The 16,202-nt window shown below is 38.5% G+C and overlaps 1 protein-coding gene across 1 annotated transcript in view; it reads right to left on the bottom strand.

The window, feature by feature from the left end:
* OSBPL11 (oxysterol binding protein-like 11) overlaps window positions 1-16,202 on the bottom strand; it is a 78,346-nt gene that overhangs the window by 22,475 nt on the left and 39,669 nt on the right. The window contains exons 7-9 of the mRNA XM_011950854.1: window positions 13,946-14,086; window positions 5,699-6,197; window positions 925-1,111 (exon numbers count right to left, since the gene is read on the bottom strand). Of these exons, the coding sequence (XP_011806244.1) occupies window positions 925-1,111; window positions 5,699-6,197; window positions 13,946-14,086 (827 nt within the window). The remainder of the gene's footprint in view (window positions 1-924; window positions 1,112-5,698; window positions 6,198-13,945; window positions 14,087-16,202) is intronic.

The following is a 16,202-nucleotide window of genomic DNA, read 5'->3' as shown; positions in this document are numbered from 1 at the left end:
ATACCCAGCTAATTTTGTATTTTTAGTAGAGACGGGGGTCTTGCCATTTTGGCTAGGCTGGTCTCGAACTCCTGACCTCAGGTGATCCACCACCCATGACTAAAAAAATCACATGTGACTAAGAAATACAAATATTAGCCGGGTGTGGTGGCTCCCAGCACTTTGGAAGGTTGAGGCAGGCAGATCACTGGAAGCCAGGAGTTCGAAACCAGCCTGGCCAACATGGCGAAAGCCCATCTCAACTAAAAATACAAGAAGTAGCCAGGCATGGTGGCACATGCCTATAATCACAGCTACTTGGGAGGCTGAGGCACAAAAATTGCTTGAACCCAGGAGGCGGTTGCAAGGAGCCAAAATCGTGCCACTGCACTCCAGCTTAGGCGACAGAGTGAGACTCTGTCTCAAAAAAACAAATGACAAAAAAAGAAATACATCAGTATCATTGAAAATAAGAAGTGCTGGATCTGGAAATTTATCACTGCAAGTTGCTTCCACCTAAGCATCTACTGAAACACATACACTGGCTTTAATCATTGTGCTTCCTGAACCATTCTTCATGATTAGATATATTTCCACCCTAACTTGTAGCTATAGCTGCCTTCACTGAGGTCCAGATCCAAATCTGTATCCCTTAAAGGCAGAATTGGGCCAGAGACTACAAGTTCATTTGTTAGAAATTCTATTGTAAAGCTCACTGGTTACTTCATCTGGAAAATTTTTAAGAGTAGATATCTTAATGTTGCTACTTTTAAAAATAGAGCATGATATTCAGAATGCCTTAAAAGATGAAATATTTTAAACAAGAAATAAACATGAATACAAATCCAATAAATTCACATAAAACAGAGCAGAAAAAGAATAAGGAGTTGTAATACAAAATCAAAGTGGAAGAATAAGAACGAGATATCATTAAAATGTGCTTACCGATGCAGTTTGCCACCATAAAATGGCTTGGTATGAAAAGTGATGCTGGCTGAATATCCAGTTTTTGCACAGTTGACACTGACTTTGCCACCCAGTTCTACCCAAGGAACAGTCAAAATTGACCGAGCATACGCACAAGGTAGAGAAAATGTGTACTCTTCTCCATGCTCCAACAGACTAAGGATACCTGAATGTGGAAACATGAGGGTGGTTAACATCTTTTTAAAAAAACAGCTATCGAAAAAATCCGTATTAATTTTTTTCCTGTCTAGTAAATAAGCATCATTATTTTTCCTAATCTTCATTTAACTTTCATGGAACTGACTTCATTTATAACTATATCTGACAATAGTACCAGGCAATAGTGAATCAGGTTTACTTTCACTATGACCTTTCTGTCAATTTGAGGTTCTGGGTCCAGTCAATGTTACAGTGGAAACATTTCAAGGGTTTCCTCCAATGCTCCTAAAAATAATTTTTTTTTTTTGAAGATGGAGTTTTGTGATTGTTGCCCAAGCTGGAGTGCAGTGGCGTGATCTTGGCTCACTGCAACTTCTGACTCCCAAGTCAAACGATTCTCCTGCCTCAGCCTCCTGAGTAGCTGGTATTACAGGTGCCCGCCACCATGCCTGGCTAATTTTTTTTTGCATTTTTAGTGGAGATGGGGTTTCACCATGTTGGTCAGGCTGGTCTCGAACTCCTGACCTGAGGTGATCCACCTGCTTTGGCCTCTCAAAATGCTGGGATTACAGGCGTGAGCCACTGTGCCTGGCTCTTAAAAATAATTTTTTAAAAAAGGCCTTCAGTCAGAGTTTAAAACAATGGTATGCTAAAATTTTACCATTAGTGTGAATAACTTTTTAGCAGTTTGGGAATAACCAGATGTTCAATATTATTAAGTCACAGACATTGATCTAAGACAGTATAAGAGGAAAAAATTGTTCTTCATTCTATTCTATGTATATTAAGAAAGAAAAAATGTTGTTTGATTATAAAAACTATGGTCATAATAATTTTGTTTGCCAAATTATAAAATATTTATGGTGAAGTTAGAAGAGATAACAGTGGTGGTTTTCAAACAAATGTTATTCTAATGGAGAAAGGAGCTTGTTCCATATTAAGTGACGCTAATTACAGATGGTTTAAAAGGTTTTATAAAAAGGGGACTACATTAATGAATAATCACTCTATACTAGATAATCAAGGGATACTAAGGATACTCAAGCTACATTACTAACCTAAACTCATTACCTGTGTCATCAAATCAACAGACTACATATTGAAGTGGATATGTACTACTAGTCCAAAAGTTTATGGCATTTCCCTTTTAATAAATGCTCGTTAAGCACTCACTTCTTAATGTTCACAAATAAGGAGAAGTGTTTAAATATTTTAATATAGTCAATTTTTAGGATATGCAAATAGACAAAATGAGACTCTAAAGTAGCCTACATAAAGCAACATCAACTATTTTTTTTCTTTGTATTGCTCTTAACAGTCTTCACAAAGAGCAACAATAAATTAAGGTTTATTGAGCCATTTCATAAAAAACATGGTTCTGGCTATAATATATTTATATATAATGAGAGCTGTCAGATGACAGACAACATACTTGTATATATTTTAAGTCTTTTTTTTTTTTTGAGATGGAGTTTCACTCTTGATGCTCAGGCTGAAGTGCAATGGCACAACCTCGGCTCACTGTAACGTCTGCCTCCCGGGTTCAAGTGATTATCCTGCCTCAGCCTCCCAAGTAGCTGGGATTATAGGCACCCACCACCACACCTGACTACTTTTTTTGTATTTTTAGTAGAGACAAGAGTTTCACCATGTTGGCCAGGCTGGTCTCGAATTCCTGAACTCATGTGATCCACCCACCTCGGCCTCCCGAAGTGCTGGGATTACAGGCATGAGTCACCACACCCAGCACCATTCCTGATTTTTACTTACTTTCTGTTGCGGGTATTGATAACCATTTAATTTCCAATATATTCCACTAACATATAGCAGCACGATAAAAAATTATTTACATACCTCCTTCATAATTAAAGCATGGTTAAGATATGAATGCTTTTCTCCATTTCTTTTTTTAAAAATTTTACATTTGAGACAAGGTCCTCCTCTGTCACGCAGTTGGTGTGCAGTGGCACGATCATGGCTCACTGCTGCCTCAATTTCCCGAGCTCAAGTGATCCTGCCACCTCAGTCTCCCAAGTACCTGGGATTATAGAAGCAAGCCACCATGTCCAGTTAATTTTTTTAAATTTATTTTTGCAGAGATAGGCTCTCATTATGTTGCCCAGTCTTGTCTCCAACTCCTGGGCTCAAGCTATCCTTCCACTTCAGCCCAGCAAAGTATTGAGATTACAGGTGTGAGCCACTGTGCTCAGCTTTTCTTCACTTCTTGAAGTATTTCCTTTCTTGTAGTATGAGAGGCTACCATTCCCAGATTCTTACTGTTACATGAACTGGTAAGAGTAACTGTCCTTTGGAAGAGTGTCAAAGAATATGGTTCTAAATGTGTCTATTTCTTAACCTTTATGACCTTAGACATGTCTCATCACCTCTAGACTTTTTTTTTTCACTTATAAAATAAGCAAATTGATCTATGAAGTGCTTAAGGCTAACGTTATGGAGTTTATAACGAAGGGTAGCAAACTTTTTTTTTTTAACTAATAAATATGAATGATTTCAGCTGGGTGTAGTGGCTCACTTGAGCTCACAAGTTTGAGACCAGCCTGGGCAACACGGCGAAATCTCGTCTCTACAAAAAAATACAAAAATTAGTTGGGCATGATGGTGCATGCCTGTAATCCCAGCTACTGTGGAAGCTGGGGTGGGAAGATGGCCTGAGCCTGGGAGGCAGAGATTGCAGTGAGCCGAGATGGCCCCACTGCACTTCTACCTGGGCGATACAGCTAGACCACGAGACACACACACACACACACACACACACACACACACACGAGAGAGTACTTTCTAATGTTATAAAAGTTGTAATTAACTTGAAATATTATTTGGAAATTGGTAAGACATACAACAACAGAACTTAAAAATGGGGAAAACTGAAAAAGAGGGTATTTTCTTCATAATGACTAAAATACAATCTCAAAATATTAGAGTGACAAGGCTTAAATGATGCCATGCTTACATTGTAAAATGACATTCAGAGCAAAGTGTTCTTTGTATAAGCGTTTTCTTTTAACATAAAAGTGGTAGTTTTTTTCCTATCATTATATTTTCATTAACTCTTCAATAATTTCTGTGGAGATTTTTGTTTTTGTTTCATATTCTTGGTCAAAAAACACTGTATTTCCAAAAATAATTTTTCACAATCTTCTGATGAAGTAGAATTAAATTTTATCAGTATGTGTTTTTAAATATTCTATGAATAGCACCTAAATATTCTATGAATAGCACCTCTGGCCTCCATCTTCTGAAGTGCTGAGATTACAGGCTAATGCCTGGAGGTAGAGGCCAAAAGATCACTTGAGCCCAGGAGGAGTTCATGACCAGCCTGGGCAACATATTGAGACTCTGTCTCTAAAAATAAAAATAAAAAAAAATTAGCCTAGCATGGTGGTACGTGCCTGTAGTCCTAGCTACTTGGGAGGCTGAGGCAGGAGGATGGCTTGGGCCAAGTAGGTCAAGGCTGCAGTTAGTTATGACCATGCTACTGCACTTCAGCCTGGGCAACAGAGCAAGACCCTGTTTCTAAAAAAAAAAAAAAATTAAATTAAAAAAAAAGATTTACCTATTTTTTTTTGTGATTTTTATAATAATAAAAATTCAGGACCAACCTCAATGTCCAAATAAAGGGAAATGTTTAAATAAAAGATGGAAAATATATTTCATAGAATATTATGCAGTCATTAAAATGTTTTATTAATGACATGAGAAAGCGAATATATTTAATTAAAAAGGAGGACACAAAACTATATATATTATTAATTCTAATTTTATAAGGCTGAAAGTCCTGAATATAAACACACAGAAAAAGTATAAAATATTAAATTTTATACATATATATGGATGCAGGCATTACAGAAGCTTTTATTTTCTGCTTTGTACTTTTCTAGTTTTCCAAATATTTGATAAGAAATATTTAAAAACGCCAGGCATGGTGGCTCATGCCTGTAATCCCATCACTTTGGGAGGCCAAGGAGGGTGGATCATCAGAGGTCAGGAGTTTGAGATCAGCCTAACCAACATGGTGAAACCCCGTCTCTACTAACAATACGAAAATTAGCTGGTTGTGGTGGCATGGTGGCAGGCGCCTGTAATCCCAGCTACTCCTGAGTCTGAGGCAGAAGAACTGCTTGAACCTGGGAGGCGGAGGTTGCAGTGAGCTGAGATCGCGCCACTGCACTCCAGCCTGGGCGACAGAGCGAGACTCCATCTCAAAAGAAAAGAAAAGAAAAGAAATATTTAAAATCAGAAAAAAATAATTTAAAAAGAGAATTTACATTAGTTCATAGATATACTCGTCCCATCCCCCCCAAGAAGCATTCTGGAACACTCTAGGAATTGGAGCTAAAAATTAACTTAACATTTTAAACTTATAGTTAATATTTATCTAGGGTTCCTAAATTTAAGATTGTAGTTTGATATTAAAAATTGTAAAACAGGCACTTGACCTTCACGTGCCTGCTTGGGTTTCTTCCAAATGAATTATCCTTTCTTTCCTGTTCTAAAGCCTTTTTAAATAAACTTTCATTCCTGCTTGAAAAAAAAAAATATATATATATATATGTAAAATAATTTTTCTACTTACCTTCTCCAACCATTGTCACGCCTATTGACATGCCTAAGAACTTGCTCTTAGTCCAGACATGCGCGTTTACACACATCTTCCTCTCTGTACATTCTGCATAAAATCCTGAGACTGGAGGATGATGAGAAACCTGCTCAGCAACAAATCTGACTGTATAACAATCTGCTCCCACCTGGTTCAAAGACTCCTCCGATAAAGGAGCATGATTTGTGACTCCCTGGGTGGAAGAACTGCTAAAAACACTGGATGCTACTTCGCTTTTTGGCATCCTCCAGGAACAGTGAAATGTTTCTCCAATGATAGGATTGTAGGGTTTTTTAGCAATGGCTCCCTTACGGCCTTCATGAAATGAGGTAAGGTAGTACTCAACAAAGCGAATCATTCTGTCCTCAGCTGTGGCTCCATTAGTGATGGCTATAAATAAGTCTGGATGAGACATAAAGTCTGCATACATTTCCAGCAAGGAACGCTTCTCTAGGATAAATGTAGGAAGCACCACCTAAAACAACAACAACAATCAATGAAAGAGGGGAAATTTAATCCATGTGTAGCATATCTGTAGACAACTATTCTCTCTCTGAAAACATTTCATTCTAGATGGGTATTAAAAACAAAGTCATATAGAAAAAGTATTTAGTCACATTAAAAAATAAGCATTCTTGGCCAGGCACAGGGTCTCATGCCTATAATCACAGCACTTTCGGAGGCCAAGTTGGGAGGATTGTTTCAGCCCAGTAGTTTGAGACCAGCCGAGGCAACCCAGTGGAACCCTGTCTCTATAAAAGATACGAAAATTAGCTGGGCATGGTGCCTTGTGCCTGTAGTCCCAGCTGCTCAGGAGGCTGAGGTGGGAGGATCACTTGAGCCTGGGAGGTCGAGGCTACGATCAGCCATGACTGTGCCACTGCACTTGTACCTGAGCAAGAGAGTGAGACCCTATCTTAGAAGAAAAAAAAAAAAGCATTCCTACAAGGAAATGCAAACCTGCCCAAGATTAAAATAAATTCAAGAGGGTTAGAAGAAACTTCAAAAAAATCCTCAAACTTCTAGACTGGATAAAAGTATAACGAGGGAAATGGCGTTAAAACTCAAAGTAAATGTTAGCCTGCCTTTGCTCCTTTCCTATGTTAAAATTAAACTGTAGATGAATGACCAAGACATGAGAAGAGTCAATAAATGTCATTCCCTGAGAACAGACTAAAGAGATCACAGACCAAAGCAAAAACTGCAACATATATTTAATCTTAAGTACAAGAGAACTATTTCCAATAAGAGAACTTTTTATACTTAAAACCAGGTAAGTATAAGAAAGATTAAATATTTTACTTAAAGCAGAGTTGGGAGAGGCACTGCAAAAGGGTTCAAACCTCTGAGAAAGCAAAATCTGGCAATATTTTTCAAGAGCCCTAAGATGCTCTTAACCATTTAGCCTAGTACTTATTATTCTAAGAATCTAGCCTTAGGAAATAAATAATTGAATGAAGGAAAAGCAATGTGAAAAAATAATTAGAACAACCTCCATTTTAAACTATGGTTCTAGCTAACTGAAGTAGAGAACTTTCATTTAATTGACTATTATAGTCATTTAAAAAGATGGTTTTGAAGATGATATAAATAATACAAAAGACAGTGGGTGTTGCAGATTCAGTTGGTGAATTGAACACATGCATCTTAATTTCATTTTCTACCAAAATTCCATAGAAATTAAATAAACTTCATATAAAGACAAACCCAGAGATACCAGGAAAGTAGACAAAACACAACAAAATTTTGAGAGTTCCTAACTAGAAAGCTGAAACTCAGGCAGTAGATTACAATATGCACAGATTCCTGAAAAGGCTCAGGAGCTGACAGCACTAGGTGCCTCTGGATCTGGGGGTTCACAGAAATGCTAAAATAAAAGTAACTGAGTAAAATCTGTATGGAAAGCAGTTAGATGCCTAACTCACACCCCCAACTCCACACTGTTAGTAACTACCCTCTTAGATCGCAAAGTCTAGAGGTTTAGCCTCCAGATAAACAAGGTGGTCTATTCTCTAGACTGGAGAATAGCACGGAATTCTAAGAGAGTGGATACCAAGTGATACATAACAAGGGCATTTAATAACTCCATGTAAACTAAATGTTAGCTATTAACACCCTCTCTCATGCAGCCGCCCTCTCCTTTTTAACTACTTTTGGACTCACCAAGTACGAGATGAAAAAATTTTTCTTCTGGGAAATTTGACTAAACCTAGAGGAAAAACCTAATGATACTGACACCAAGTTTCCCAACAAATGGCCCACCCAGATTATGGGACAATGAAAAACATAGGCGCCACCTATGTGTTAAAGCTTAAAGTCAGGTTTTAGTTTCCTTAAACTTAATTGTGAGCAGAAAAGAAATACTGATTTCCAAGAAAACCTCTAACTAGGAATATAAAGAACAAAATAAAGAAATGGATTTGGAGAAACAGAAACCTTAAAGGAGGGGAAAAAATTAAAAAAAAAAATCATCAGAGAATTAAGAAGATACTATATACATACAAGAATGCTTTTTTTAAAAATCAGCAAATTTAAAAACATAACAATAATTAAAAGTCAAAAGAAGGGTTGAAAGATAAAAGGTGAGGAAATCTCCCAAAACACCAAAGCCAGACAAAGAGAGAAAAGGAAAAGTAGGAGAGAAAAATAAAAGACCAGACCAGGAAGTCTAATGGCCATATAATAAGGATTTCAGAGAAAACAAACAAACAAACAAAATTGGAAGAAAGAAAAATCATTGTGATGGTTAATATTGAGTGTCAACTTGATTGGATTGGAGGATGCAAAGTAATGTTCCTGGGTGCGCCTGTGAGGGTGTTGCCAAAGGGGATTAACATTTGAGTCAGTGGACTGGGAGAGGCAGACCCACCCTCAATCTGCATAGGCACCATCTAATCAGCTGCTAGGATAAAAGCTGGCAAGGGAACATGGAAGGACTAGACTTGCTGAGTCTTCTGGCCCACATCTTTCTCCTGTGCTGGATGCGTCCTGCCCTCAAACATTGGACTCCAAATTCTTTGCTTTTGGACTCTTGGACCTTCAACCACAGACTGAAAGCTGCACTGCTGGCTTCCCTACTTTTGAAGTTTGGGAACTCGGACTGGATTCCTTGCTCCTCAGCTTGCAGATGGCCTATTATGGGACTTTATTTTGTGATTATGTGAGTCAATACTCCTTAATACACTCCCCTTTATGTATCTATCTATCCTATTATTTCTATCCTTCGAGAGAACCCTAATACAATCATCAAAGAAATAATTCAAGAAAATTTCAGAGAACTCAAAACCATGAGTTGTCACACTGAAAAGGCCCACTGAGTACCCAGATACAATGGATAAAAGAAACCTACCTCAATGTCATAATACCAAGACATGACAAAGAGAAGATTCTAAACAATTTTGGAGAGAAAAACTACAAAACAAGTCACAAACAAAAGATCAGGAATCAGAATGACTTCAGTCTTTTTATTAGAACCCTGTAGCAAGGAGACATTATAAAAGAAAATTATTTAAAAATAACAAATTCTTTTTTTTTTTTTTCTGAGATGGAATCTCACTCTGTCACCCAGGCTGGAGTGCAGTGGCGTGATCTCGGCTCACTGCAACCTCCACCTCCCAGGTTCAAGTGATTCCTGTGCCTCAGCCTCCTGAGTGGCTGGGATTACAGGCATGTGCCACCATGCCTGGCTAATTTTTATACTTTTAGTAGAGACGGGATTTCGTCATGTTGGCCAGGCTGGTCTCGAACTCCCGGCCTCAAGTGATCTGCCTGCTTCGGCCTCCCAAAGTGCTGGGATTACAGGCGTGAGCCACTGCACCTGGCCACAAGCAACAAATTCTATCTAAACCAGCAAAGAAACATGAGGGCAACACAGACATTTCAGACACACATTTTCACATTTGCTTCTTACAAATCTTCCTGAGAAATTAATGGAGGATGTATTCCAACAAAATGAGAGGCAACCAAGAAAGAAGAAATGGATACAGTAAACAGATTTAGCCAAAGAGAAAGCTAAAGGAAATCCTGGTCCAGATTAGAGTGATGTGACTCAAGAGACAGAGATACTGAAGACTGTTATCCACACACTTCATACTGCCATTGTATTATCTTTTCAAACCTGAGGATAAAATAGCCTAGTGAAACTGATTCCAAGTGTATTGTATTTGGCTTGTGTTGACTATCTGCTGGTGAAATTCTTACTCTCCTCTCCATGTTCTGCTGTCTGGATTGGCTGAAGATGCTCATTTCCCCAACAGATGCCTTCTAACTTCAATCTATTCCTGAGAGTTGGAGGTAGGTCACAGTTTGCTTTGAAACCGAAAATACTGAGCAGTTCACTCCCCCAGCCCACATTCCTCCTGCAGCTGGCTCACACCAAATGCGCTGGGATGTATATTTTATAGGACTCACAACTTTGCCTTCTAATTTCACCAGAAAGGGCTCTTCCAAACTTTCTCAATAACATAAAAAGCTAAAGCCAGAAACTCAAATGTTTAACTTGTCTTTTTCTGGGAGCTGTTTTCTACAAATGGCAACACAGTCCTTTCCTTATGCTAAGCTTATGTTAGCTATTCATTTTTTTCTAAACATCATTATGGAGTACAAAAAAGCAGTAAAACCATAGCAAAAAGTAGAGGGATAATTAACACAAAAGTAAAATAAACTGGTAAATGGAGGAAAAACTAGAGGACTATAAATGAGAGGGGAACTCAGAGATTCCAAGTTCAGGCAATGTTCTATAGCTTAATATCAGAGGTAGTTACATGGGTATTCATTTTATCTTTTTTCTTTGAATGTTTATATGTATTCCATTCAGTCTTCTGTGTGTTTAACACATTTCACACACACAGAAATTAACTAAAAAAGGAAGTAAAACAAAATTGCATATAAACTATGACAAAGTGAAGAAAGATTGGACAGGAATACCAAAAGTGAGAGCTGTGTTATGTTAGGGTAGTGAAATGATAGATTTTCTTTGGTTTTCTAAAATTTTCTGTGTTTACACTAATTTCATAATATTATTTAAAAAGGAACAAAATGAACAGTAGGGAAAGTGCATATTACTTATTCACAATATGAAGGTTAGGACCATGGTTATCTTCTTTGTTGCTGTCCCAAGAGCTAGCACAGTGTCTGGAATATAACAAGGGCCCAGTAAATATTTGTTAAGTGTTATTATTAGATAAGACATAACTGTGACAGAAGTTTAGTCACTAGACTATTTTTATTTATTTGTTTATTTTTTGAGATGGAATCTAGCTCTGTTACACAGGCTAGAGTGCAGTGGTGCAACCTTGGCTTACTGTAACCTCTGACTCCTGGGTTCAAGCGATTCTTCTGCCTCAACCCCCCAAGCAGCTGAGATTACAGGTGTGTGCCACCACGCTCGGCTAATTTCTTTATTTTTAGTAGAGACAGGGTTTCACCATGTTGGCCAGGCTGGTCTCCAACTCCTGACTTCAAGTGATCCACCCGCCTCAGCTTCCCAAAGTGCTGGAATTACAGGCGTGAGCCATGGCGCCCAGGCACCAGGCTCTTTAATATTGCCTGAAAAGTATCATTCCATTAAATGTTGTATAGATGTTCTTAATTTGTGATTGGTTAATATTAATGTAATATATGTGTAACACATACAACTTTCCTTCTTTTTTTTTGAGACAGGGTCTCACTCTGTTGCCCAGGCTGGAGTGCAGTGGCACAGTCTCGGTTCACTGCAACCTCCACCTCCCAGGTTCAAGCAGTTCTTGTATCTCAGCCACCTAGTAGCTGGGATCGCAATTGTGCACCACTGTGCCCAGCTAATTTTTGTATTTTTTAGTACAGACAGGGTTTTGCCATGTTGCCTAGGCTGGTCTTGAACTCTTGGGCTCATGTGATCCACCTGCCTTGGCCTCCTAAAGTGCTGAGATTACAGGCATGAGCCACCACACCCAGCCACATACAACTTTTTAATCAACAAGGTACAAATGTGGAGAAAGTGTAGTATATGCAGTTATTCATGCCATGAGAGAACTTCTACCATGTGGATTACTATTACAGCACACTTTTTTCAAATGCTCTTATACCTTATAAACCTCAATGCTGTTCTTGCGCCTTATAAATGCAAATCTCAGGGACTGCTAATACCAAACAACCCCATTCAGAAGACTATTCATTTTTAACCAGTTTCACAACTATGAGGTCTTTTCTGAACCATTAATATGAAAATATTTCTAGAACAGAAATGATTCCCAGCTGAAATACTGAAGCTATATAAATAATGAAAGCTTTATGGGTTTCTTTATTAATTCCTAAAATGTCTGCTTCTTATGCTTTCTATTTAAGTTATATTTTCAGATGAACAATTCGTTGGAAACAATGTTTTAAATCTACCTTCAATGGCATCAAAAAAATCTCCAATTGATATCTATCTCCTAAAGTCAATTTTGAAATTCCATACCAATGCAAAATTGTTTCATCAGTAATTCAAAGTAAATAATCCTAAAGTAATATATATTTGACATATATAGGTTTTGAACTTGATTGGCTTTTTAAATTAATGTCATGGATTAATTGTTAAGACAAATTAAGACACACTAGTTAAATAAACTGGGAACAGAGAAAACCGGCCTAAAATTAAAAACTATGGATTAGTGCTCCTCAAACTTTAATGTATATATGAATCATAAAGGATCTTATTAAAATGCAGATTCTGGTCCACCACGTCTGTGACTGGGGCCTGAGATTCTGCATTCCTAACAAGTTTCCAGGTGATGGCGATGCTACTGGTCTTCAGATCACACTTAAAGTAGCAAAGCTTTTGGCCAGGAATCTGCAAACTGTAGTCTTTGGGTTAAATCTGGCCTCCTGTTTCAGTAAATGAAGTTTTGTTGGAATACAGCCATGCCCAACCCAGTATATTGTCTATGGCTCCTTTTATACTACAAAGGCAGAGTTGAACAGCTACAACAGAGACCTATGTCCACATAGCTGCAAATATTTACTATCTGGCCCTTTACAGAAAAAGTCTGCAGACTCCTGTTATAGATAATACCCAAATGCATGATCCGCATGTGGGAAGTAAGTGGAAGTGTCAATGCCTTTCATAGTTTTGTAGGATTACAAAATATTCTCTACATTTTCCAGTATAGTATACCAATGGACCCCTTTAATTTTGTTCTGAAACTGAAAGACGATTGGTATTATTTGCCAGACAACTTCCTGCTGCACAAGAAAACCAGAAAGCCTTTTTTTTAGTGATGGAATCTTGCTCTGTTGCTCAGACTAGAGTGCAGTGGCACATTCTCAGCTCACTGCAACCTCCACCACCCAGGATCAAGAGATCCTCCCACCTCGGCCTCCTGAGTAGCTGGGACTACAGGCCACCATGCCCGGCTAATTTTTGTATTTTTAGTAGAGACGGGGTTTCACCACATTGGCCGGGCTGGTCCCAAACTCCTGACCTCAAGTGATCTGCCCACCTCAGCCACCTCCTAAGACAGGGTTTTGTCATGTTGGCCAGGCTGCTCTTGAACTCCTGATTTAAATTGATCTGCCCGCCTCAGCCTCCTGAGTTGGGGTTTCACCACGTTGGCGAGGTTGGTCTTGAACTTCTGACCTCAAGTGATCCACCTGTCTCAGCCTCCTGAGATGGGTTTCACCTTGGCCTCCCAAGGACAGTGATCATTTGAGAGCAGGAGTTCAAGGCCAGCCTGATTATAGGCATGAGCCACTGTGCCTGGCCAAGAAAGCCATTTTTTATGAAAATAAAAAATGCTGATCAGGAGACTAAAAAAAAAAATCATAAAAAATAAAAATCACAAAAAATAAAAAGATCAGCCAGGTGTGGTGGCTCATGCCTGTAATCCCAGCACTTTGGGAGGATGAGGTAGGAGAATCACGAGGTCAGGAGCTCAAGACTTGCCTGGCCAATAAGGTGAAACCCCATCTCTACCAAAACTACAAAAAATTAGCTGGGCGTGGTGGTGGGCACCTATAATCCCAGCTACCCAGGAGGATGAGGCAAGAGAATCGCTTGAACCCAGGAAGTGGAGGTTGCAGTGAGCTGAGATTGCACCACTGCACTCCAGTCTGGGCAATAAGAGTGAAACTCTGTCTCGAAAAAAAAAAATTAAAATTAATATTAACAAAGTAAATAAATAAATAAAAAGTCCTGACATAAACATAAAGAATTACTGGTACAGCCCTTAACAATCTCCATAGCCAGCTTATGCCATTACTTACTCTCGTTAAATCCATGCCCAGCTTAAGCTGTGACAAGAGATGTAGGATGACACTACGTTGTTCTTCTACAGCTCCCAGGTCATCTTCTTTGTTGTCACATGTATCCTCTATCTCATCATCTGCATTTATTTCTTCAGGCTCCTTGACGCAAAACAAAGCAAAAGTCTAATATTTTAGCTACCTATTCATATCCATTGAGGACAATATAAGTATCAGATTTGAAGACATTTATATTTGACCTAAGTGAATCTGAGTATGGGTAAAAATCTTTCAGAACTGTAACTATTTGGCCATGGAATAAATTTCCTTCAGAGAGCCCCACTGTTGTTGATATTGAACATATTGCAGTTTTGCCATATATATCACATATGAACTATTTTTCTTTTTTGGAAGCAAAATAAAATTTTTCAAAAAGAGTGAAGAATGTCTCCTCCAGCCTCCAGAGTTGCTGAGATTACCGGCGTGCACCACCGCATCCAGCTCATTTCTGTATTTTTAGTAGAGATGGGGTTTCGCCATGTTGGCCAGGCTGGTCTCAAACTCCTGACCTCAAGTGATCCACCTGCCTTGGCTTCCCAAAGTGCTAGGATTACAGGCATGAGCCACCACACCCAGCCCCTTAATTGTTTTTTATATACATTTATAATCATATATCCTCCTCTCATGTAAAATTTACATGTTTATAATTATACTAAACCTTTTTTCTCAAAAGTCTCTTTCTTCCTAATTTTCCTTTGTGAATGACAATACAATTTTATCTAATCATTTACACTCAAAAACTTGGGACTTGACTTGATCCAACCCTATATCCAGTCAGTCACAAATCCAATTGCTTTTTCATTTGAAATGCACATAATCTATTCATTTGTCTTCATGTCTACTTCCATATCCTTCTATTCACATTTTATTCCAAGTCATATCATGTACCAATCTTCTTAAATATAGCACATTCTTCCCCATGATCATGACGCTATTGTCATTAAGACTAAACCCTTCTGCAATATTTTTACGTTATTTGGGAGCACAATTTACACTGCATTCTATGGAGCAGTGCTCCTGGAATTTTCATTCCACAGAGAACATGAATAATGCCATTTAGAGTTGTAAAATACAAAAATACTGTGATAATTTCCCATAAGCCAGGTGTTCTACTAAATTTAATTGATCCTCATAAGGATCTTAAAAGGTAGTATTATCTCTAGCTTACCGATGAGGAAGTTGAAGCTAAGGGTGGTTAATTAATTGGTCCAGGCCGGGCGTGGTGGCTCAAGCCTGTAATCCCAGCACTTTGGGAGGCCGAGAGGGGTGGATCACGAGGTCAGGAGATTGAGACCATCCTGGCTAACATGGTGAAACCCCGTCTCTACTAAAAAATACAAAAAATTAGCTGGGCGAGATGGCGGGCGCCTGTAGTCCCAGCTACTCAGGAGGCTGAGGCAGGAGAATGGCATAAACCTGGGAGGCGGAGCTTGCAGTGAGCCAAGATCGCACCACTGCACTCCAGCCTGGGCGACAGAGCGAGACTCCGTCTCAAAAAAAAAAAAAAAAAAAAATAATTGGTCCATATGTTACTGAACGGCATATCCTGGATTTAAAACTACCAGGCAAGCTTTCTCCTCAATAAACACACAAGCCTTAGGATCCTTGCTAGTGTTAGTCCTTCATCTTGAGAGTCTCATTCTCTTCCTCCTCCCTTCAAATCCTGTCTCCTTTCAAAGCTCAATTCCAATCCCACTTTCTCTCCAAAGCATTTCTCATGTACCCGACTCAATATGTCTTCTTCCTTTCTCTGAATACCCCATCCCAATAGCCTACATGGTATCAATTAAGAAAAAAAGTATATTGCTTTATATTATCATCTCATTGTTTCAGTGTATATGTTGTGACTCCAAGCAGATTATAAGTCTCTTCAGTGAAAAACCTGTATCTTCCCATTTTTGCTTCTTCTCTAATTCTTAGCATTGGACTTGTCATATACTAAGCTTAATAAATACTTCTTAACTGCTGATTCTACAAATGAGCTAGTCAAACAGCTATAGAGAAAAAAAGCATTTTATATATTATTGTTTTTTCTTCTCCCCTGCCAACCCTTGCCTGCAATGCCTGCCTTATCAAGCCAACACTTTTGTCAACTTTGGAAGTCCCTGTGCCATATATTTCTTCTAAGAAGTAATTTACTAACATACAAAGTACCATTAACTATGCATTACTCTTGACTCAGTAATGCTACTTGGTAATATAACTTTTTTTTTTTTTT

The sequence above is a fragment of the Colobus angolensis genome, unplaced genomic scaffold, assembly GCF_000951035.1.
Source record: "Colobus angolensis palliatus isolate OR3802 unplaced genomic scaffold, Cang.pa_1.0 Scaffold31, whole genome shotgun sequence".
NCBI classification, from domain to species: domain Eukaryota; kingdom Metazoa; phylum Chordata; class Mammalia; order Primates; family Cercopithecidae; genus Colobus; species Colobus angolensis.
This window is presented reverse-complemented; position numbering and strand designations above follow the sequence as displayed.